The 23,625-nt window shown below is 44.5% G+C and overlaps 2 protein-coding genes across 6 annotated transcripts in view; one reads left to right on the forward strand and one right to left on the reverse strand.

Annotated features, from left to right (window-relative positions):
- The window catches only part of EP300 (EP300 lysine acetyltransferase), a 73,394-nt gene extending 61,660 nt beyond the window's left edge, over positions 1-11,734 (forward strand). Inside the window, exons 24-31 of one of the 2 annotated variants that reach the window (XM_082351418.1) lie at positions 276-426; positions 547-693; positions 1,366-1,479; positions 2,457-2,622; positions 3,413-3,577; positions 5,162-5,323; positions 7,819-8,100; positions 8,367-11,734. In XM_082351418.1, coding sequence (XP_082207544.1) covers positions 276-426; positions 547-693; positions 1,366-1,479; positions 2,457-2,622; positions 3,413-3,577; positions 5,162-5,323; positions 7,819-8,100; positions 8,367-10,583 — 3,404 coding nt within the window. In that variant the 3' untranslated portion in view covers positions 10,584-11,734. The remainder of the gene's footprint in view (positions 1-275; positions 427-546; positions 694-1,365; positions 1,480-2,456; positions 2,623-3,412; positions 3,578-5,161; positions 5,324-7,818; positions 8,101-8,366) is intronic. The other variant, XM_082351417.1, reaches the window with a different exon arrangement.
- A 758-nt stretch (positions 11,735-12,492) lies between these two features.
- The window catches only part of LOC309608976 (glycine cleavage system H protein, mitochondrial-like), a 37,647-nt gene continuing 26,514 nt past the window's right edge, over positions 12,493-23,625 (reverse strand). For all 4 annotated transcript variants that reach the window (XR_014233173.1, XR_014233174.1, XR_014233175.1 and 1 more), the window contains one exon: positions 12,493-12,746. The gene's annotated coding sequence lies outside the window, so the exon portion shown is untranslated. The remainder of the gene's footprint in view (positions 12,747-23,625) is intronic.

Genomic DNA, 23,625 nt, shown 5'->3' on the forward strand with positions numbered 1-23,625 from the left:
TTAACTACCCTGCTTGCTTTAACTGCACATATACTGAAATCGGAATGATATAGAGATGATTAGCATGGCGCTCTGTAAGGATGATAGACTCGTGAAGTGTTCCACATTAAATTTTTTTTTTTAAGTATTGACTAGATCGCTAACTTAACAAAATGTAGCAAGTAATCTTGTTAGTATTGAAAAAGCAGAAATGAGATTTGGTATTGAAACTTAAGACTGATAGTAATAAATTTGTACCTTAGTTACTACTGAACTTTTAACTTCTAAATTCTTAGGGTTGCCATCTACCAGGCTTGGCACCTTTCTGGAGAATCGTGTGAATGACTTTCTGAGGCGACAAAATCACCCTGAGTCAGGAGAGGTCACTGTTAGAGTAGTTCATGCTTCTGACAAAACTGTGGAAGTCAAACCAGGCATGAAAGCAAGGTACCTAATAATTTCCCCTTTTCTTCTCTGTGGATCCACAATTGCTCATACACAGTTACTGTTGATGAATCTAATCTGAATGAAATGTTGTGGTCTTTTCCTCCAACATGAATTGTATAGGTTTGTAGATAGTGGAGAGATGGCAGAATCCTTTCCATATCGAACCAAAGCCCTCTTTGCCTTTGAGGAGATTGATGGTGTTGACTTGTGTTTCTTTGGCATGCACGTTCAAGAGTATGGTTCTGACTGCCCCCCGCCCAACCAGAGGTAAGACTTTACTGTGGCTACTTTCTAATTTGCGTGGGAGTTTGAAGTTATAGTAAGGTAAACAAGCATAATGGACAAGAAAATATTTGATGTGCTTGTTTTGGAAATGCAAGTTTTCAGGTGTGTAGTATTGAAGTGAAACAAAAAACAAAAACAAAACTAGAAAATACTGCTCAGTACTGCTCTTGTGTGGTCATAGTAATAGGGAAAGGGATGTGAACAGCAGCCTAAAATACAAAATGGGAAACAAACTGATGACTTTTCAGAAAATGTAATTAAGTCTAGGTTGTTTCAAGTACCTTGCTGAGATGTACGTGAGAGAATGTCATACAAATGAGGTAGAATATGGTTTAGAATTCTCCATTTCCAAAATAGTATAAAGGCCAGAATAAGAGTGCTGCCAGAATATGTTTGGATTGCTCAATACTGACTGATTATACAGTGTCTCAGCCCCTGCTAGGTGCTGAGACTGTAATAGAGCCACAGGCCCACCAAACCCCCCAGCGGGTTCACAATCTAGTCATTTACCTAAATAACTGTAATATTGTGTGATAAGCATTAAAAATGACAAGGTGAGCAAAGGGCACAGAAAAGAGAGAAGGTGTTTTTAGCCACATCAGTAGGAACTCGTTGCGTGACTTGACCAGGCTTCTTTCTCCCCATTTGGTATAGGAGAGTATACATATCATACCTGGATAGTGTTCATTTCTTCCGTCCTAAATGCTTGAGGACTGCAGTCTATCATGAAATTCTAATTGGATATTTGGAATACGTCAAGAAATTAGGGTAAGCATAAAAACAAATGCTAGTTTTAATAAAAACAACTTGTTTAATTAGTTTTAAACTAATCACCACTGTGATATTATGGTGAGATATAATACATGCAAATATGTGACTTTTGGTCTTTTTTCCTCAACTTTGGCTTTCATCTAGTGGAACTATAATTTGGAGACCCTTGGTTAATTTTGCCAGTGGGAAAGAAATGGATATTTTGACTATAGTTGCACCCATCCCAGATTTTTATTTTGTTCAGTTAAGCTATTAGGCACAGTTTGATTTGAAGGGCCAGAACCTTAACCTGCACTTGGTCCTTTTGCACCTGAGTATCAAAACCAAAATCACACTAAGGTCTGGAGATAAAAAAAATTCATCAGACTGGTTCCTTACCTTCAAGGTATATATGTACTTGCACCTCACCACCTCACCTTGCAGGTTATTCCTTTTAACAATTTGCATTCATTTAGCCCTCCTGCTGACATGGATTCATTTTCCTTTGCATTGTAGCTTTTGTTTGGTCTTTGAATGCAAATTTGGGATTTTTTTGATCCAGGGTTATGCCTAGTTCTGGCCTGGAAGACTTTTTTTTTTTTTTTTTTTTTTGGCTGCGTTGGGTCTTCGTTGCTGCGACCGGGGGCTACTCTTGTGTTGCGGTGTGCAGGCTTCTCATTACGGTGGCTTCTCTTGTTGCTGCGCACAGGCTCAGTAGTTGTGGCTCATGGGCTTAATGGCTCCGCGGCATGTGGGATCTTTTAGGACCAGGGTTCGAACCCGCGTCCCCTGCATTTGCAGGCGGATTCTTAACCACTGTGCCACCAGGGAAGTCCCTGGCCTAAGACTTTTGATCTGATGTGGATTGCACACTTCGTGTTATCTTGGGGAAATCATTGGTTTCTGTACTGACTCCACTTTGTAGTTTAAAGTATAACATTCTTTCTAGAATGTGTGATCTTTCTCTTGAATGTTCCTTCTCTTTGTGTTGTTAGATATACAACAGGGCATATTTGGGCATGCCCCCCAAGTGAGGGAGACGACTACATCTTCCATTGCCACCCCCCCGACCAGAAGATACCCAAGCCCAAGCGACTGCAGGAGTGGTACAAAAAGATGCTCGACAAGGCTGTATCCGAGCGAATTGTCCACGACTACAAGGTCAGGAGCTGGGGGTGATAGAACTGTGGCTTGACTAATCCTGCTGCTCTGTATTCTGCTCTTCTTACTATCTTAACAAAAATCTTCTGTTTTTTCCTCCCTCTTCCATGTAATTTGTAAAATTAAGCTAATTTGATAGCGGGTGTTTTCTTTCCTGAATTACTAAGATGAGTGGATCTGGCAAAATATTTAATAGCCATTTGTGATTGTAGGGTATCTCATGATAAGAAACTTGAACTACTAAATATCTTATCTGTTTTTACTCATGGGGAGGAAAACATGAAATGGGTGTTTTCCTAAGCAGCCCAGCAAATCATTCTTTAACCATGTGGTTTCCAGTAATTGTAATTGGGGTTGTTTTGAACATATTTCTCAGTAAGAACTTCTGATACTTCAAGGGTGTGTGCAAGGCGGGCGTGCCTCCCGTCGCACTGAGTTCTGTCTCAAGAGTGGTAGAAGCCACAGTGTGAATGATGCTGCCTTTGCCATTGTTCCTGACAGGATAGTTTGCCACTTGGTTATGTAAAGGCGGATAATTTCCCTGTCCTCGTGGGTAGAGGAAAGAGGAACCAGAAATACTGATTTCAGACCAGACCTTTCACTGTTTGTGACACTAAATGTCTCCCCAGACATCAGACTTGGGTATAAAATCTCTGCCATCTTCCAGAAGACACATCTGATTCTTCATGTTTCTTGCATCCATTAGCTATGACTGCTTCTGTATAATAAATGTGTTTCTTTTTTAAATATATATATATAAATTCGTATTTGTACACGGATATTTTCACAGGATATTTTTAAACAAGCTACTGAAGATCGATTAACAAGCGCAAAGGAATTGCCTTACTTTGAAGGTGATTTCTGGCCCAATGTACTGGAAGAGAGCATTAAGGAACTGGAACAGGAGGAGGAAGAGAGAAAGCGAGAGGAGAACACCAGCAACGAAAGCACAGATGTGAGGGCTTTGCATTTCCCTTTCCAGCCTCTACCTATTCTCATGTATAACCTGGAAGTGAGCTTAAGTTTTCAACATGGTCTTAAAGCTCTCAGCTCTTCAAGTTGGGCAAGAAATATTGGCGTAGATAAGTTACTGTGGTTCTAGTTGAGTGGTTTTAAGCCTTTTTTAGCATCAAGCCTCTTTTTTTTAATATATAAATCGATTGATTGATTGGCTGATTTTGGGTCTTCATTGCTGTGTGCGGGCTTTCTCTAGTTGCGGCGAGTGGGGGCTACTCTTTGTTACGGTGCGTGGGCTTCTCATTGCGGTGGCTTCTCTTTGTTGCAGAGCACAGGCTCTAGGCACACGGGTTGCAGTAGTTGTGGCTCACAGGCTCAGTAATGTGTGGCTCGCAGGCTCAGTAGTTGCGGCGCACGGGCTTAGTTGCTCCGCGGCATGTGCGATCCTCCCGGACCAGGGCTCGAACCCGTGTCCCCTGCACTGGCAGGCGGATTCTCAACCACTGTGCCACCAGGGAAGTCCCAGACCTCACTTTTAAAAAAAATTTATTTATTTTATTTATTTGGTTCCGCAGAGTCTTAGTTACGGCATGCGGGACCTACTTCCCTGACCAGGGATCGAACCCGGGCCCCCTGCATTGGGAGCACGGAGTCTTAGCCATTGGACCACCAGGGAAGTACCAGACCTCACTTTTAAATGGAATCTTGGATTTCTAGTAATGGAAGACAGAAAATTACCCATCTAGAGCATGGGGTTGGTAAACTTTTTCTGCAAAGGTCTGGATTATGAGTATTTTGGGCCTTGCAGGTCATATATTGTCTCCAGCACATTCTTTTTTTCTGTTTTTTTTTTTTTCTTTTTTTCTTTAAACAACACTTTATAGCTATAAAAACCATCATTCTTAGCCATACAAAAACAGGTCTGGGCCAGAGTTTGCCAGTCCCCAGACAGAACCTATGTTGTAGACGGATCATCTGAGGAGCTTTTCCTTGTCATTTATTTCCCCATAGTTTATCTAGATTGCCCTTGCTGAGTCTGAACTATTAAAGTCACCCTTAAATAGTCTAATAAGAACCCTTTACAGTCTGCAGTTTAAACTCCTTGATTGAATGTTTTTCAAGGTTTTTTTTTGAATAGTAGGCCCATAAAATTCTAGAAAGTGAGTGGAAGGAAATGTAGCCAAGGACTTTGGCTCCCTACTCCTATGCACACTTCACTACCCCACACTGCCACTCACTCCTTGTTCTTGTCCTCAAATCTGGGATAGCCTGGGTCCACCTGAGGTGTCTCCTTGGTCTGCAGGGTTCTTCTGGCCAAAAAGCTAAGGCTGCCATTGTCTTAATGAAGAGACATTAGTGGAGACATTCTTCACTGGGAGAAAATAAGTGCAAAAACGTTAGTAAACTTTAGTTTACTGTAAATAACAGCTTTAAAAAAGAGAGGATGAATGAAGAGAGCAGATGGTGTAAGGTGGAAGGTTATGATCTCTAGTTTCAAAAATGGAGTCTTTTTACCATTATTTTTTCTTAAATCTCTTAACAAATAGTTAACATTTTATCGTCCTCTTGTGCTAACCTGCAGGTGACAAAGGGAGACAGCAAAAATGCTAAAAAGAAGAATAATAAGAAAACTAGCAAAAACAAGAGCAGCCTGAGTAGGGGCAATAAGAAGAAGCCAGGCATGCCCAATGTATCCAATGACCTCTCGCAAAAACTGTATGCCACCATGGAGAAGCATAAAGAGGTAAGATATAGCCACCAAGAGTGGAAAAAAACAGGGCAGGATTTCTCAAAAACTGCCCACCGTGGTTGGTATTTATGACTTGAGCACCAGACCATTTGAAATTCAGAAGGAAGAAAATCATTTGAGGGGAAAGAAGGCAAAAAGAGGATAGCTAGAGTGGGTGGTGAGAATAGGAAATGGTAAGCTGTCTTTGAGTTGTAGCTGTTATCAAGCTAGATGGTGTTGGGAAAGTATAAGCATAGTTTGTCTGACCCTGTTGTTTGTAATCCTTTTATGTTTGTATTTCTGTCCGTTGTTCAGGAGATTGGCTTGTTGGGTATCTTTATTGTTTTGTTTTAGACCAAGCTCCTTAGAACTCCATTTGGCCATTCCAGTTTGTCTGTAATGGAACTTTGGCAAAACGAATGAATATTTGCCTTCCTGAAAGGGAACTGGGAAGTGTAGAGAATTGAAGAAAAGTTAAACTTTCATATATGTACCTGTAATACCTTCTCAGCAAAGTTAAAACTGAATTATTTCATTATTTAAATTGCTTATTTATTGTTGTAGGTAGTTTGGGAGTGTAACTGGGTGTGTTGGACTTTTTTCCCCCAACGTCATCATTGCTAAGATGAGGAGTCTTGAAGGGTAATTCATGTCAGTTTAGTTTTTGATTTTTTTTTTTAACACCTGTTTGACTCTGTGTTCAGACATCATAGTCAAGTTCTTATAGGAAGAGGCCATTATGAGGAGAGGGAACTTGAAGGCTTGGTTCAAGGTGTGGATGCCTCACTTAGATAATGATTGTCAGCTGTCTTGGGCAATATATAGTGTCACAGCATTCTGTCATAACAGCAATCGGGAAAAGCCCTTAGAGTATGTCATAATAGGTGTGACTTAAGTTGTGGATACATCATCTGAAGAAGATGTGGGTAGTAGTCTCCTGTTAGGAGTTAGAATCTAAGGTCGTCAATTTAGGCTAAATTCAAGTATTGTCTTAGCTCTAGGGTAACATACAGTGGAATCAATCATAATTGTTGTTATTGGATGGTTGGCCATAGTGAAGATTTCCTAGGGAGTCACCAGATGGTTTTATCTGCCCCTCTTTTGAATGGGTTGCTGCAGACATTCCCTACTTGTTAGATCCAGTACTTTCCTGTGTGTGATCACATTTTCAAAATGCTCTTCCTTGCTTTATGAGCACTTTCTTTGAGCCACAGTATCAAACCCAGTATTACAAGGTCAGACACACATCACAGTCCTCCCTTGATGTTTTTAACTTTTGGCATCTGTTTTGATATGTCTTTACTCAGTGTGTGCACTCTTGTCCTGTGTTTTCTTTTTTTGTTTTTTTCAAGTTTTTGTTTTTGGCCACACTGTGTGGCATGCAGGGTCTTAATAGCTCCCCGACCAGGGATCGAACCCACGCCCCCTGCAGTGGAAGCACGGAGTCTTAAGCACTGGACTGCCAGGGAAGTCCCTGTGTTCTTTTTCTAGACTCTTGTTTTATGCCAACATTGCTGCCCAAGTATATAACAAATGTTACTGCCAGTTTGCACAGATTTTCAGCCTCTGAAAAACTGGTAGAATACAGTGGGCAATACAGCAGTTACTCACAAGTTCTTGATCTCTTGAAGGTTCCATTTTACATTTTATTATTACATATATAATCCCAGCTTCTTCTTGCAGCCTTTACACCAGTGGTTATGGGAATTAATGGTGGTTGTGTGTCTTTAAACTTCAATGAACAAACTTCAACTTTTGCTGTTTCTGTAGCAAGGACGAAGGAGGTTTTGCATTTTTAATTTTCCCACCAACTTTTTTTTTCCTCCAAACTTACAGGAAAGTTATATAGAAGATGTCCTCCCGTAGCCTTCACTTAGATTCACCAACTGTTAACATTCGGCTACATTTTCTATATCCTTATTTCAGCAAGTACCTTCTGAGAAGGAGGACGCTTTCTGCATAAGCGTGCGATGGCTGCACTCGGGAAGCCTCACCCGCTGCCACCAGCTCACGGCCGCTCCTCCTGCTCCGTGCGGAGTTGCCGTGTTTCAGCTCCTGGCCTTATTTTCTTAACATGACACGGGCATTTTGTGGAAGACTCCAGGCCCATTGTTGTATAGAATGTCCCTCAATTTGGATTTTTCTGTTTCCTTATGATTAGAGTCAGGTTAAACCATGGATTGCATCTTAAAGTAGACCACTTTGAGGCAAAATGTCCACTGTACGGTGCTGTACCCGACCATTCTTCTTTTGAAGAAATTATTGAATGTGGTAGAAAACATAAGATGTAGATTTTTTAGGCCCATCGTAGACAGTCCCAGAGAAGAGCACAGAGGTAGTGAAGCAGGAGAAAGAGGGCCATGTCGTGTAACCTTGCGAGGTGGTCATAAAACTAAGCCAGGCGTCCCAGCCCCCCAGGGGCACAGCCTGGCCCACCCATCTGCGGCAACTGGTCCAGTGCCCCGTGGTGCTCTAGTGCCAGAGTCAGGATGAGAATGTCTGTTTTGCAGGTCTTCTTCGTGATCCGTCTCATCGCCGGCCCCGCCGCCAACTCCCTGCCTCCCATCGTTGATCCCGACCCCCTCATCCCCTGCGACCTGATGGACGGGCGGGATGCCTTTCTCACCCTCGCAAGGGACAAGCACCTGGAGTTCTCCTCACTCCGAAGAGCCCAGTGGTCCACCATGTGCATGCTGGTGGAGCTGCACACCCAGAGCCAGGACCGCTTCGTCTACACCTGCAACGAGTGCAAGCACCACGTGGAGACGCGCTGGCACTGCACCGTGTGCGAGGTAGGCCCCTGGCGGGGGAGGGGCGGGGGCTTTCGGGTGCCTGAGATGTGATTCAGACAGAGGTTATGCAGGCCCGGGGGGGCCTTCCTAGGCTCCGGGGCCACTGGTGAGTAACAGGACAGGGTGGGCGGGGCCTGGTCTCAAATCCAAGTGGTTGGTTAGAGGCTTTCTGTAAAACGGGGCTTTTTAGCCCAAGCAGAGTATGTAAATACTTTTGAATGACTTTAATTCTGGAGAGTTGACCTGCACCTGTGTTTTTCCCCCAGGATTATGATTTGTGTATCACCTGCTACAACACTAAAAACCATGACCACAAAATGGAGAAGCTGGGTCTCGGGTTGGATGACGAGAGCAACAGCCAGCAGGCCGCGGCCACGCAGAGCCCGGGGGACTCCCGCCGCCTGAGCATCCAGCGCTGCATCCAGTCCCTGGTGCACGCCTGCCAGTGCCGCAACGCCAACTGCTCCCTGCCCTCCTGCCAGAAGATGAAGCGGGTGGTGCAGCACACCAAGGGCTGCAAGCGCAAGACCAACGGAGGGTGCCCCATCTGCAAGCAGCTCATCGCCCTCTGCTGCTACCACGCCAAGCACTGCCAGGAGAACAAGTGCCCCGTGCCCTTCTGCCTCAACATCAAGCAGAAGCTCCGGCAGCAGCAGCTGCAGCACCGGCTCCAGCAAGCCCAGATGCTCCGCAGGAGGATGGCCAGCATGCAGCGGGCGGGCGTGGTGGGGCAGCAGCAGGGCCTGCCCTCCCCGACGCCTGCGACCCCGACCACGCCCACGGGCCAGCAGCCGACCACCCCGCAGACGCCCCGGCCCCCCTCCCAGCCCCAGCCCACCCCTCCCACCAGCATGCCGCCCTACTTGCCCAGGACTCAGGCTGCTGGCCCGGTGTCCCAGGGCAAGGCGGCCGGCCAGGTCACCCCCCCGACCCCTCCGCAGACCGCTCAGCCACCCCTTCCAGGACCCCCGCCTGCAGCAGTGGAAATGGCGATGCAGATTCAGAGGGCAGCCGAGACGCAGCGCCAGATGGCCCATGTGCAAATTTTTCAAAGGCCGATCCAGCACCAGATGCCCCAAATGACTCCGATGGCCCCCATGGGTATGAACGCACCCCCCATGGCCAGAGGTCCCGGCGGGCATTTGGAGCCAGGGGTGGGGCCCACAGGGATGCAGCAGCCTCCACCGTGGGCCCAAGGAGGCTTGCCTCAGCCCCAGCACCTGCAGCCCGGGATGCCCAGGCCAGCCATGATGTCAGTGTCACAGCACGGTCAGCCCCTGAACATGGCTCCCCAGCCGGGATTGGGCCAGGTCGGTGTGAGCCCTCTCAAACCGGGCACTGTGTCTCAGCAAGCCTTACAAAACCTTCTGCGGACTCTCAGGTCTCCCAGCTCCCCCCTGCAGCAGCAACAGGTGCTTAGTATCCTTCACGCCAACCCCCAGCTGTTGGCTGCGTTCATCAAGCAGCGGGCTGCCAAGTACGCCAACGCCAATCCGCAGCCCCTCCCCGGGCAGCCCGGCGTGCCCCAGGGCCAGCCAGGGCTGCAGCCCCCCGCCATGCCGGGCCAGCAGGGGGTCCACTCCGGCCCCGCCATGCCGAACTTGAATCCCATGCAGGCGGGCGTCCAGAGGGCCGGCCTGCCCCAGCAGCAAGCGCCGCAGCAGCAGCTCCCACCGCCCATGGGGGGGATGAGCCCCCAGGCTCAGCAGATGAGCATGAATCACAGCACCATGCCGGCGCAGTTCCGAGACATTCTGAGGCGGCAGCAGATGATGCAGCAGCAGCAGCAGCAGCAGCAGCAACAGCAGCAGCAGCAGGGAGCGGGGCCCGGAGTCGGCCCTGGGCTGGCCAGCCACAGCCAGTTCCAGCCGCCCCAGGGCCTGGGCTACCCGGCGCCCCAGCCGCCGCCGCCGCCCCGGATGCAGCAGCACATGCAGCACCTGCAGCAAGGGAGCGGGGGCCAGCTGGGCCAGCTCCCCCAGGCCCTGGGGGCAGAGGCAGGAGCCGGTCTGCAGGCCTATCAGCAGCGACTCCTTCAGCAACAGATGGGGTCACCCGCTCAGCCCAACCCCATGAGCCCCCAGCAGCATATGCTCCCGAGTCAGGCTCAGTCCCCGCACCTTCCAGGCCAGCAGATCCCGTCTCTCTCCAATCAAGTGCGGTCTCCCCAGCCTGTTCCTTCTCCGCGGCCACAGTCCCAGCCCCCCCACTCCAGCCCTTCCCCACGGATGCAGCCTCAGCCTTCTCCACACCACGTTTCCCCACAGACCAGTTCTCCACATCCCGGACTGGTCGCTGCCCAGGGCAACCCCCTGGAACAAGGGCATTTTGCCAGCCCGGACCAGAGTTCGATGCTCTCTCAGCTGGCGAGCAATCCAGGCATGGCAAACCTCCATGGTGCCAGCGCCACGGACCTGGGACTCAGCACCGACAACTCAGACTTGAATGCAAACCTCTCACAGAGTACACTAGACATACACTAGAGACACCTTGTAGTATTTTGGGAGCAAAAAAATTATTTTCTCTTAAGACTTTTTGTACTGAAAACAATTTTTTTGAATCTTTCTTAGCCTAAAAGACAATTTTCCTTGGAACACACAAGAACTGCGCGGTAGCTGGCTGTTTGTGGTTTAAAGCAAACATGCGAAATGAACCTGAGGGGTGACGATTGATAGAACACAAAGAATCTATTTTTGTTATGGCTGGTCCCCACCAGCCTGGTTTTTTTTCCCTTGTGTGTTTGGTTCAAGTGTGCACTGGGAGGAGGCTGAGGTCTGTGAAGCCAACCACATGCTCCTGCCTTGCACCTCCAATAGGTTTTATTATTTTTTTTAAATTAATGAAAATATGTAATATTAATAGTTATTATTTACTGGTGCAGATGGTTGACATTCTTCCCTATTTTCCTCACTTTATGGAAGAGTTAAAAAAGAACATTTCTAAAACCAGAGGACAAAAGGGGTTAATGTTACTTTAAAATTACATTCTATATATATATAAATATATATAAATATATATTAAAATACCAATTTTTTTCTCTGGGTGCAAAGATGTTCATTCTTTTAAAAATGTTTAAAAAAAAAAAAAAAAAAGGAAAAAAAAGCCCCCTTTCCTCCCCTCAAGTCAACTTTTGTGCTCCAGAAAATTTTCTATTCCGTAAGTCTGATCGTAAAAACTTCAAGTATTAAAGTAATTTGTACATGTAGAGAGAAAAATGACTTTTTCAAAATATACAGGGGCAGCTGCCAAATTGATGTATTATATATTGTGGTTCTGTTTCTTGAAAGAATTTTTTTCGTTATTTTTACATCTAACAAAGGAAAAAATTAAAAAGAGGGTAAGAAACGATTCCAGCGGGATGATTTTAACATGCAAAATGTCCCTGGGGTTTCTTCTTTGCTTGCTTTCTTCCTCCTTACCCTGTCCACCCCCAAAACACACACACACATACACACACACACACACACACACACTTTCTGTAAAACTTGAAAATAGAAAGCAAAAACCCTCAACTTGTAAATCATGAGATTAAAGTTGATTACTTATAAATATGAACTTTGGATCACTGTATAGACTGTTAAATTTGATTTCTTATTACCTATTGTTAAATAAACTGTGTGAGACAGACACCTGACTTTGTTTCACTTCTTGCATCTTTATCTTAGAATGCCTCAGTTTAAATGCCTGCTGTGTAGGATTCAGGTTGGTGAGGGGGAGTGCAGGCACTGGCTTACAGCCCTCCCTAACTATCACGTGAAGTGATTTTGTGATAAAATAATAGATTTTAAAAAGATTTTGGTAAATTTGTCCAAAGTTCAGGAGAAAACACAAATACCAGCTAAACGTTAATTATATCAATTTGAATTGATACTAATTAGCCTTTATCAGCTTGATACAGGTCCTTCTGTGGTCCCCTGTGGATAACCTCATGGTCTTCCAATCACCCTCATCTTACAGGGATAAGAATGAGCACCTAAGAGGGGTCATATCTGCCTAAGTCACAAGTAGCTCCTTGAAAAAGCAGCACTTGGAGCTGGGCTGACAATGCATCCCTATTCTCTGTTACACACATTTTGTTTTTGCCGCCTGCCAGTCAGGAAGTCATCAGGGGAATGAGGCTGTAGGAAAGGAAACTGTGTGGAAATAAACCCAGGAGGCTGAGAGAGATGACAACACGGAGTCTGATACTGTGCTAGGCGTTGAAGAATGGAGAGGTTACCAGTCCTCCCTCTGGATATTACATCGGCTTTGAACAAGTTTGAAAACTCAGAAGAATACTGTGAGTGAGCTGCTTTGGCATCATTTGGCAGGTCTGCTTGTTACTGTCACGGAGCTTTTACACTGACTATGTTCGATCATCTGCTGAGGGCTAAAGAAAAATGACTCTTCAAGTACAGTAATTCAAACTCCTGTTTGTCCTTTCCACTAGTTTACATTGTCTCAGGAAAAATAACCAGTATCTCCATGTGAGGTGAACCCGCACACTCAGCATTAATCGGCGCCCACCCCGGAAAATGTTAACAGGTGTCCACCTGCCTCAGGTCAGTGGTCCAGCAGACGTACACGCAGCACCTGTGTCCTGTGCCAGGCCAGGCAACACGCGTGGACACGGTGCAGCCCTTCCCTCAGGCTGGCCAGCTCGAGATCTAGAAGAAAAGACAGAAAGATGCTTAAACAAGATAAAATAGGAAAGTGTTAAGTGGTATACGCAGGGAACACAAGGAGCAGGGGTGAAAGCTTCTGGCGGGTGGGAATTGGGAAAATTTCTGGGAAGGGTAGCATGAAACTGGACCTCGTGGGGGAGATGAATGGGAAGAGGTGGAGAGGGGTGAGGAGGGACCCTGCCCAGAGGAGTGAAGAATCAGATCCTATTGGGAAAACCAGCTTCAGGTCCACTTGACTGAGACCAGAGAGAAGATGCTGAGTACCTGTTACAGAAAGGGCCCCATAATGGTCCCCACAACTAGGGGCCCAGGGTTGATCTGAGCCCTCAAAAGGGAAATATTTAGAATTCTAACCCATTTCCAAGCAGTAAATTCCCAGCGTTCATAGTCCTAGGCTCTTTGGCTAAAGACAGCTGGACTGAAGTGTTAACGTTTTCACCCCAGTGTGGCAAGGAGGAAGTGGGGGCAGAAATAATTAAATGGGTAGGGGAAACAGGCTGTCCTCGCCAGGCCAGAGGCAGTGCTAGGGAGGGGGAAGATGTGAATTAATCCACAGTCAGGAATACAGGAACGTGATTTCAATGTTTATGTGTATTTGAAAATTATCACAATGAAAAGTTCAGAAGCGCTAAAAGGAGCCCCAAGTTTCCAGTTGGGCTGTTTCTGAGACATCAGTCTAGGAAATGAGCCCAATGGGGGCCAAGCAGCAGCCAGGTGCTTTTTCATTTACTTAGCTCACTGAATCCTCAAAAACAGCTCCAAAGACTGACAAATGAGAAAACGGCAGCTCAGATGTGTACGCAAGGTCACACAGCCAGAGAAAGCCAAAGGTCTGCTGGATTCCAAAGCCTGCCTTCCCCGCATCCTTGCGCTCTCTCACTGTAGAGAAGCCCTGTGACACAGGGCCCTATTCCAAGCAAATTCAAAATACAGACTAAAAACTGAAAGGGGGAAATAACAGGAATCATAAAGGTAAGTTCCAGGCTTCTTTTCCAACCAAAGAACCTAATCTGTAGAGAGATGGTTTCCCGAAATGTTATGTTCATGATGAAGTCACCCTGTTTAAAGAGCGCACAGGCCAGCATCAAAAAGAATAAGATGTTTAGGAATAAATTTAACAAAAGAAGTGCAAGACTTGTACACTGAAAACTATAGAACATAATTGAAAAAAATTAAAGACCTAAATAAATAAAAAGACATCCTTGTTCACGGATCAGAAGACTGGGAAGGGACTTCCCTGGTGGCGCAGTGGTTAAGAATCCGCCTGCCAATGCAGGGGACACGGGTTCGATCCCTGGTCTGGGAAGATCCCACATGCCGTGGAGCAACTAAGCCCGCGCGCCACAATTACTGAGCCTGCATGCCAGAACTACTGAAGCCCACGCGCCTAGAGCCCGTGCTCCACAACAAAAGAAGCCACTGCAATGAGAAGCCCGCGCACCGCAAGGAAGAGTAGCCCCCACTCACCACAACTAGAGAAAGCCCGCGTGCAGCAACGAAGACCCAACGCAGCCAAAAATAAATAAATTTATTTTTTTAAAAAAAGAAAGAAAAAAAAAAAAAAAGAAGACTGGGAAGACCTAACATTGTTAAGAAAGTACAGGCATGCTTTGTTTTTTGGTATTCCTTTCTTTTTTTTTTTTGGCTGCACCACATGGCACGTGGGATCTTAGTTCCCTGACCAGCGATCAGACCTGAGTCCCTGGCATTGGAAGCACGGAGTCTTAACCGCTGGACCGCCAGGGGAGTCCCCTGCCTTGTTTTATTGTGCTTCACTTTATTGCACTTTGCAAATATTGGCAGTTTTGGGGGGCTTGGGGTTTTTTTTTTGCCACACCGACATGGGGTCTTAGTGTGGCACGTGGGATCAAACCCAGGCCCGCTGCATTGGAAGCACTGAGTCTGAACCACTGGACAACCAGGGAAGTCCCTGACGTTTTTTTACAAACTGAAGGTTTGTGGCAACCCTGCATCAAGCAAGTCTACCAGCACCATTTATCCAACAGCATTTGCTTACTTAATTTCTGTGTGTCACATATTGGTAATTCTCCCAATATTTCAAACTTTTTCAGTATTACTATTAGTTTTTCTATGGTGATCTGTGATCAGTGATCTCTGATGTTACTATTGTAACTGTCTTGGGAAACCACGAACTGCGCCCATCTAAGACGGCAAACTTAATCAATAAATGTATGTGATCTGACTGCTCCACTGACTGGCCGTTCCCCCGTCTCTCCCCCTCTCCTCAGGCCTCCCTATTCCTTGAGACACAACAATATTGAAATCAGGCCAATTAATAACCCTACGATGGCCTCTTAAGTGTTCAAGTGAAAGGAAGAGTCGCACATCTGTCACTTTAAATCAAAAGCTAGAAATGATTAAGCTTAGTGAGGAAGACATGCCAAAAACTAAGATTAGGCTGAAAGCTGGCCTCTTGCACCAAACAGACAAGTTGTGAATGCAAAGGAAAAATACTTGAAGGAAATTAAAAAGTGCTACTCCAAGGACTTCCCTGGTGGTCCAGTGGATAAGACTCTGCACTCCCAATGCAGGGGGCCCGGATTCAATCCCCAGTCAGGGAGCTAGATCCCGCATGCATGCCGCAACTAAGACCTGACGCAGCCAAATAAATAAATTTTAAAAAAAAATTTTTTAAGTGCTACTCCAGTGAACACACAACTGATAAGAAAGCGAAACAGCCTCATTACTGGTGTGAAAAAAAAAGTTTCCGTGATCTGGAAAGAAGATCAAACCAGCCACAACATTCCCTCAAGCCAAAGTCTAATCCAGAGCAAGATCCTAACGCTATTTAATTCTAGGAAGGATAAGAGAGGTGTGAAAGCTGCAGAAGAAAAGTCCGAAGCTAGCAGACGTTGGTTCATGAGATTTAATGAAAAGAAACCACCTCCATGACATAAAAGTACAAGGTGAAACACCAAGTGCTGATGTAGAAGCTGCAGCAAGTTGTCCAGAAGACCTAGCTAAGACAATTAATGAAAATGGCTACACCAAACATTTTCAATGCAGATAAAAAACAGTCTTATACTGGATGAAGACACCATCTAGGATTTTCATAACTAAAGAGGAGAAGTCAGTGCAATGCCTGGCTTCACATCTTCAAAGGTCAAGCTGACTCCCTTGTCAGGGAATAACACAGCTGACGACTTGAAGTTGAAGCCAATGCTCATTTACCATTCTGAATATTCTAGGGCCCTTAAGAATTAGGCTAAATCTACTCTGCCTGTGCTCTATAAATGGAAAAACAAAGCCTAGATGATAGCACATCTGTATACAACATAGTTTACTGAATATTTTAGGCCCACAGTTGAGACATACCGCTCAGAAAAAAGATCCCTTTCAAAATAGTACTGCTCATTGACAATGCACCTGGTCACCCAGGAGCGCTGATGGAGATGTAATGAGATTAATGTCCTCATGCCTCCTAACACCCATTCTGCAGCCTGTGGATCACGAAGTAATTTCTACTTTCAAGTCTTATTTTTAGGAGCTACATTTCATAAGGTTGTAGCTTCCATAGACAGTGATTCCTCTGATGGATCCAGGCAAGGTGAACTGAAAACCTTCTGGAAAGGATTCACCACTCTAGCTGCCAATAAGATTCATGGCAAAAGGTCAAAATATCAACATTAACAGGAGTTTGGAAGAAACTGATTCCAACCCTCGTGGATGACTTTGAGGGTTCAAGACTTCAGTGGAGGAAGGAACTGCAGATGTGGTGGAAATAGCAAGAGAATTAGAAGTGGAGCCTGAAGATGTGAATGAATTGCTGCAATCTCATGATAAAATTTGAATGGGTGAGGAGTTGCTTCTTATGGATGAGCAAAGAAAGTGGTTTCTTTTTTTTTTTTTTTTTTTGGCTGCGTTGGGTCTTCATTGTTGCGCGACAGGCTTTCTCTAGTCCTGGTGAGCAGGGGCTACTCTTCGTTGTGGTGCACTGGCTTCTCATTGCGGTGGCTTCTCTTGTTGCGGAGCACGGGCTCTAGGCGCGCGGGCTTCAGTAGTTGTGGCTCGCGGGCTCTAGAGCGCAGGCTCAGTAGTTGTGGCGCATGGGCTTAGTTGCTCCGCGGCATGTGGGATCTTCCTGGACCAGGGTTCAAACCCGTGTCCCCTGCATTGGCAGGAGGATTCTTAACCTCTGCGCCACCAAGGAAGTCCGCAATATATTATTTTTAAATTAAGATATGTACATTGTTTTTTAGACATAATGCTATTGCACACTTAACAGACTACAGTGCAGTGTAAACATAACTCTTATATGCACTAGGAAACAAAACAATTCATGTAACTTGCTTAATGGCAATATTTACTTTATTGCAGTGGTCTGAAACCAAACCCTCAATATCTCTGAGGTATGCCTGTACTACTCCCCAACTGATCTAGAGATTCAATGCAATCCCTATCAAAAATATCTATTGGCTTTTTTTTGGCAGAAATTGACATGCTGATCCTAAAATGCATATGAAAATGCAAAGGAGCCAAAATAACCAAAACAATCTTAAAAAAGAAGTATAAATTTGGAGAACTAACACTTCCCAATTTCAAAACTTAAACTATAAAGCTTCAGTAATCAAGACTATAGTCGTAGTATAAGGACAGACATTTAGATCAATGGAATAGAGAGTCCAGAAATAAACCCATATATTTCAGGTCAACTTATTTTCAATAAGGATGCCAAGACAACTCAATGGAGAAAGAATAGGCTTTTCGACAAATAGTGCTGGGACAACTAGATATCCACATTCAAAAGAATGAAGTTAGGGGACTTCCCTTGTGGTCCAGTGGCTAAGACTCCACGCTCCCAATGCAGGGGGCCCAGGTTCAATCCCTGGTCAGGGAACTAGATTCCACATGCATGCTGCAACTAAGAGTTCGCATGCCACAACTAAAGAGCCTGCATGCCGCAACAAAGATCCCACATGCTGCAACTAAGACCCAGCGCAGCCAAATAAGTTTTTTTTTAAAACCTAAAAAAAGGGCTTCCCTGGTGGCGCAGTGGTTGAGAATCTGCCTACCAATGCAGGGGACCCGGGTTCGAGCCCTGGTCTGGGAGGATCCCACATGCCGTGGAGCAACTGGGCCCGTGAGCCACAATTGCTGAGCCTGCACGTCTGGAGCCTGTGCTCCGCAATGGGAGAGGCCGCGGTGGTGAGAGGCCCGCGCACCGCGATGAAGAGTGGCCCCCGCTTGCCACAACTGGAGAAAGCCCTCGCACAGAAACGAAGACCCAACACAGCCAAATAAATAAATAAATAATAATTAAAGGTGCTAACAATTTAAAAAAAAAAAAAAGGACACTAGCAAGAAAGTGAAAAGACAACCCACAGAATAGGATAACATGTTTTACAAATCATATTCTGATAAGGGTCTGTGCATCCAGATCATATAAAAACTCTGACACTCAACAATAAAAAGACAAATAATCCAATGAAAAAATAGGCAAAGGATTTGAATAGATATTTATTCATAGATGATATAATATGGCCAATAAGCATATGAAAAGATGCTCAACAGCACTAGTCATTAGGGAAATGCAAATCAAAACTACAATGAGATATCCCTTCACACCCACTAGGATGGCTATAATCAAAAAGACAGACAACAACTAGTGCTGGCTAGGGTGCAGAGGAACTGGAAGCCTCATACACTGTTGGGGGCTATGTACAATGATGCAGTCACTTTGGAAAACTACAGCAGTTCCTCTAAAAAGTTGAACATTTGTATTTATAAGAATGATTTGCACACTGCAGAAAATTTATCCCAGTAAATATTTATCCATAACATTTTTTTAAAGTTATACATAGAGTTACCATATGACCTAGCAATTCCACTCCTTGGTATATCCCAAGAGAATTGAAAACACATACTCAGGACCTTGTACACAAATGTTCAGAGCAGCATTATTGATAATAGTTGAAATAATAAGTAACTCAGATGTCCATCAACTGATGGATATCCATACAATGGACTGTTATTCAGCCAGTAAAAGGAATGAAGTACTGATTTATGTGACAACATGGATGAACTTTGAAAACATGATGCTAAGTGAGAAAAGCCAGACACAAAAGGCCACATTTGTATGATTCCATTCATATGAAATGTCCAGAACAGGCACATCCAGAGAGACAGAAAGTAGACTAGTGGTTGCCAGGGGCTGGGTGAAGGGAAGAATGGGGAGTGACTGCTAACAGGTAGGGGTTTCTTTTTAGGGTGATGAAAACTAAATACTGGTGATGGTTGCACAAATCTGTGACTATACTAAAAACTACGTAATTGTAAGCTTTAAAATAAAGGTGAATTTTATGGTATGTGAATTATATATCACAATGAAACAAAACAGAGTCCACAGACCAGCTGGAGGGCCAGCTAGGATGATGTTGTGTTGAGGGCCACCTCCCAAGAGCCCCGCCTGAAGGTCTAGGGAAGCTTGGCCTGCAGATGGGAAGCCTGGGAAGTCAAAAGGATGGGTCTGAAGGACCAGTAAGAAGAGGAAGACGTGTTCTTAGTTGTAGGCTCGAGCAAACTTTGTCCCAGGATAAGTAGGGTTGCCTCAGGATGTGGTGAGTTTCTACTGAGAGCGGAAGAAACTGAGAGACCTCTAAGATCAACTTCAATCTTTTTTTTTTTTTTTTTTTTTGCCGCGCTGCAAGGCTTGTGGGATCTTAGTTCCCCAACAAGGGACTGAAACTGGGCCCTTGGCAGTGAAAGCGCAGAGTCCTAACCCCTGGACCACCAGGGAGTTCGCACACCTTCAATCTTTTGATAAAGATATAGAAAGAAAAAAAACTGGATAATTCACTTTATAAATGAATGTTCAGTAGTGATACAATGATCTCACCGAGGCCTGACATTTTTGAGGGGGAAGTTTATCACCCTTCTTACTCTCTATACAGAAATTAACCCAAAAGTGAGAATAAGCAGCAAATAACATCTCTCAACTCATAACCTTAACCGTGACATTGGTCATATCCCACTTATGAAGCACTGAAGGCCTACTGAGACAGAAAGAGGGCGAACTATGAAAGACAAAATGAAGTGATAGTCAGAATAAACTATAAAATCAAAAGATTCAGGAAACAATCTAAGTGTCTGCCAGCAGATGAGTGGATAAAGAAGTTGTGGTGTACACATATGATGGAATAATATTGAGCCATCAGAAAGAAGGAAATCCTGCCATTTGTGAAAACATGGATGGACCTTGAGGATCCATCTTATTTATGCTTACTTATGCTTAGTAAGATTAGTCAGACAGAGAAAGACAAGTACTGTATGATATCACTTATCTAAAATCTATGGATGCAACTTGAGATTATCATACTAAGTGAAGTAAGTCAGAAAGAGAAAGACAAATACTGTATGATATCACTTATATGTGGAATCTAAAATATGACACAAATGAACCTATCTGTGAAACAGAACCAGAATCAAGGACATAGAGTACAGACTGCTGGTTGCCAAGGGGAAGGGGGCTGGGGGAGGGATGGAGTGGGAGGTTGGGTTAGCAGATGTAAGCTTTTATATATAGAATGGATAAACAACAAGGTCCTACTGTACGGCACAGAGAACTATATTCATTATCCTATGATAAACCATAATGGAAAAGAATATAGGGGAATTCCCTGGCAGTCCAGTGGTTAGGACTCTGCACTTCCACTGCAGGTGGCATAGGTTCGATCCCTGGTCAGGGAACTAAGATCCCCAAGCTGCATGGTGCAGCCAAAAAAAAAGAATATTAAAAAAAAGAATGTAGAGATTAACCAAGATGGCGGAGTAGAAGGACGTGCTCTCACTCCCTCTTGCGAGAGCACCAGAATCACAACTGGCTGCTGGACAATCATTGACAGGAAGACCCTGGACTTCACCAAGGAGGATACCCCACGTCCAAGGACAGAGGAGAAGCCACAGTGAGACGGTAGGAGGGGCACAATCAGAGTAAAATCAAATCCCATAACTGCTGGGTGGGTGACTCACAGACTGGCGAACACTTATACCACAGAAGTCCACCCACTGGAGTGAAGCTTCTGAGCCCCACGTCAGGCTTCCCAACCTGGGGGTCCGGCAATGGGAGGAGGAATTCCTAGAGAATCAGTCTTTGAAGCCTAGTGGGAATTGATTGCAGGACTTTGACAGGACTGGGGGAAACAGAGACCCCACTCTTGGAGGGCACACACAAAGTAGTGTGCGCATCGGGACCCAGGGGAAGGAGCAGTGACCCTGGGGGAGACTGAACCAGACCTACCTGCTGGTGTTGGGAGGTCTCCTGCAGAGGCGGGGGGTGGCTCTGTTTCACCGTGGGGACAAGGACACTGGCAGCGGAGGTTCTGGGAAGTGCTCCTTGGCGTGAGCCCTCCCAGAGTCTGCCATTAACCCCATCAAAGAGCCCAGGTAGGCTGCAGTGTTGGGTTGCCTCAGGCAAAACAACCAACAGGGAGGGAACCCAGCCCCACCCATCAACAGTCAAGTGGATTAAAGTGTTACGGAGCTCTGTCCGCCACAGCAACAGTCAGCTCTACCCACCACCAGAGCCTCCCATCAAGCCTCTTAGATAGCCTCAACCACCAGAGGACAGACAGCAGAATCAAGAAAAACTACAATCCTGCAGCCTGTGGACCAAAACCCACAGTTACAGAAAGATAGACAAGATGAAAAGGCAGAGGGCTATATATCAGATGAAGGAACAAGAAAAAACCCCAGAAAAACAACTAAATGAAGTGGAGATAGGCAACCTTCCAGAAAAAGAATTCAGAATAATGATAGTGAAGATGATCCAGGACCTTGGAATAAGAATGGAGGCAAAGATTGAGAAGATGCAAGAAATGATTAACAAAGACCTAGAAGAACTAAAGAACAAACAAACAGAGATGACCAATACAATAACTGAAATGAAAACTACACTAGAAGGAATCAATAGCAGAATAACTGAGGCAGAAGAACGGATAAGTGACCTGGAAGACAGAATGGTGGAATTCACTGCTGCGGAACAGACTAAAGAAAAAAGAATGAAAAGAAATGAAGACAGCCTAAGAGACCTCTGGGACAACATAAAACGCAACAACATCCGCATTATAGGGGTCCCAGAAGGAGAAGAGAGAGAGAAAGGGCCAGAGAAAATATTTGAAGAGATTATAGTCGAAAACTTCCCTAACATGGGAAAGGAAATAGCCACCCAAGTCCAGGAAGCGCAGAGAGTCCCAGACAGGATAAACCCAAGGAGAAACACGCCGAGACACATAGTAATCAAAGTGGCAAAAATTAAAGACAAAGAAAAATTATTGAAAGCAGCAAGGGAAAAACGACAAATAACATACAAGGGAACTCCCATAAGGTTAACAGCTGATTTCTCAGCAGAAACTCTGCAAGCCAGAAGGGAGTGGCATGATATACTTAAAGTGATGAAAGGGAAGAACCTACAACCAAGATTACTCTACCCGGCAAGGATCTCATTTAGATTTGATGGAGAAATCAAAAGCTTTACAGACAAGCAAAAGCTAAGAGAATTCAGCACCACCAAACCAGCTCTACAACAAATGCTAAAGGAACTTCTCTAAGTGGGAAACACAAGAGAAGAAAAGGACCTACAAAAACAAACACAAAACAATTAAGAAAATGGTCATAGGAACATACATATCGATAATTACCTTAAACGTGAATGGATTAAATGCCCCAACCAAAAGACATAGACTGGCTGAATGGATACAAAAACAAGACCCATATATATGCTGTCTACAAGAGGCCCACTTTAGACCTAGGGACACATACAGACTGAAAGTGAGGGGATGGAAAAAGATATTCCATGCAAATGGAAATCAAAAGAAAGCTGGAGTAGCTATACTCATATCAGATAAAATAGACTTTAAAATAAAGAATGTTACAAGAGACAAGGAAGGACACTACATAATGATCAGGGGATCAATCCAAGAAGAAGATATAACAATTATAAATATATATGCACCCAACATAGGAGCACCTCAATACATAAGGCAACTGCTAACAGCTATAAAAGAGGAAATTGATAGTAACACAATCATAGTGGGGGACTTTAACACCTCACTTACACCAATGGACAGATCATCCAAAATGAAAATAAATAAGGAAACAGAAGCTTTAAATGATACAATAGACCAGATAGATTTAATTGATATATATAGGACATTCCATCCAAAAACAGCAGATTACACGTTCTTCTCAAGTGCGCACGGAACATTCTCCAGGATAGATCACATCTTGGGTCACAAATCAAGCCTCAGTAAATTTAAGAAAATTGAAATCATATCAAGCATCTTTTCTGACCACAACGTTATGAGATTAGAAATGAATTACAGGGAAAAAAACGTAAAAAAGACAAACACATGGAGGCTAAACAATACGTTACTAAATAACCAAGAGATCACTGAAGAAATCAAAGAGGAAATAAAAAAATACCTAGAGACAAATGACAATGAAAACACGACAACCCAAAACCTATGGGATGCAGCGAAAGCAGTTCTAAGAGGGAAGTTTATAGCTATACAAGCCTACCTCAAGAAACAAGAAAAATCTCAAGTAAACAATCTAACCTTACACCTAAAGAAACTAGAGAAAGAAGAACAAACAAAACCCAAAGTTAGCAGAAGGAAAGAAATCATAAAGATGAGAGCAGAAATAAATGAAATAGAAACAAAGAAAACAATAGCAAAGATCAATAAAACTAAAAGTTGGTTCTTTGAGAAGATAAACAAAATTGATAAGCCATTAGCCAGACTCATCAAGAAAAAGAGGGAGAGGACTCAAATCAATAAAATCAGAAATGAAAAAGGAGAAGTTACAACAGACACCGCAGAAATACAAAGCATCCTAAGAGACT

The sequence above is a fragment of the Balaenoptera borealis genome, assembly GCF_965194805.1.
Source record: "Balaenoptera borealis genome assembly, chromosome: 13".
NCBI lineage: Eukaryota > Metazoa > Chordata > Mammalia > Artiodactyla > Balaenopteridae > Balaenoptera > Balaenoptera borealis.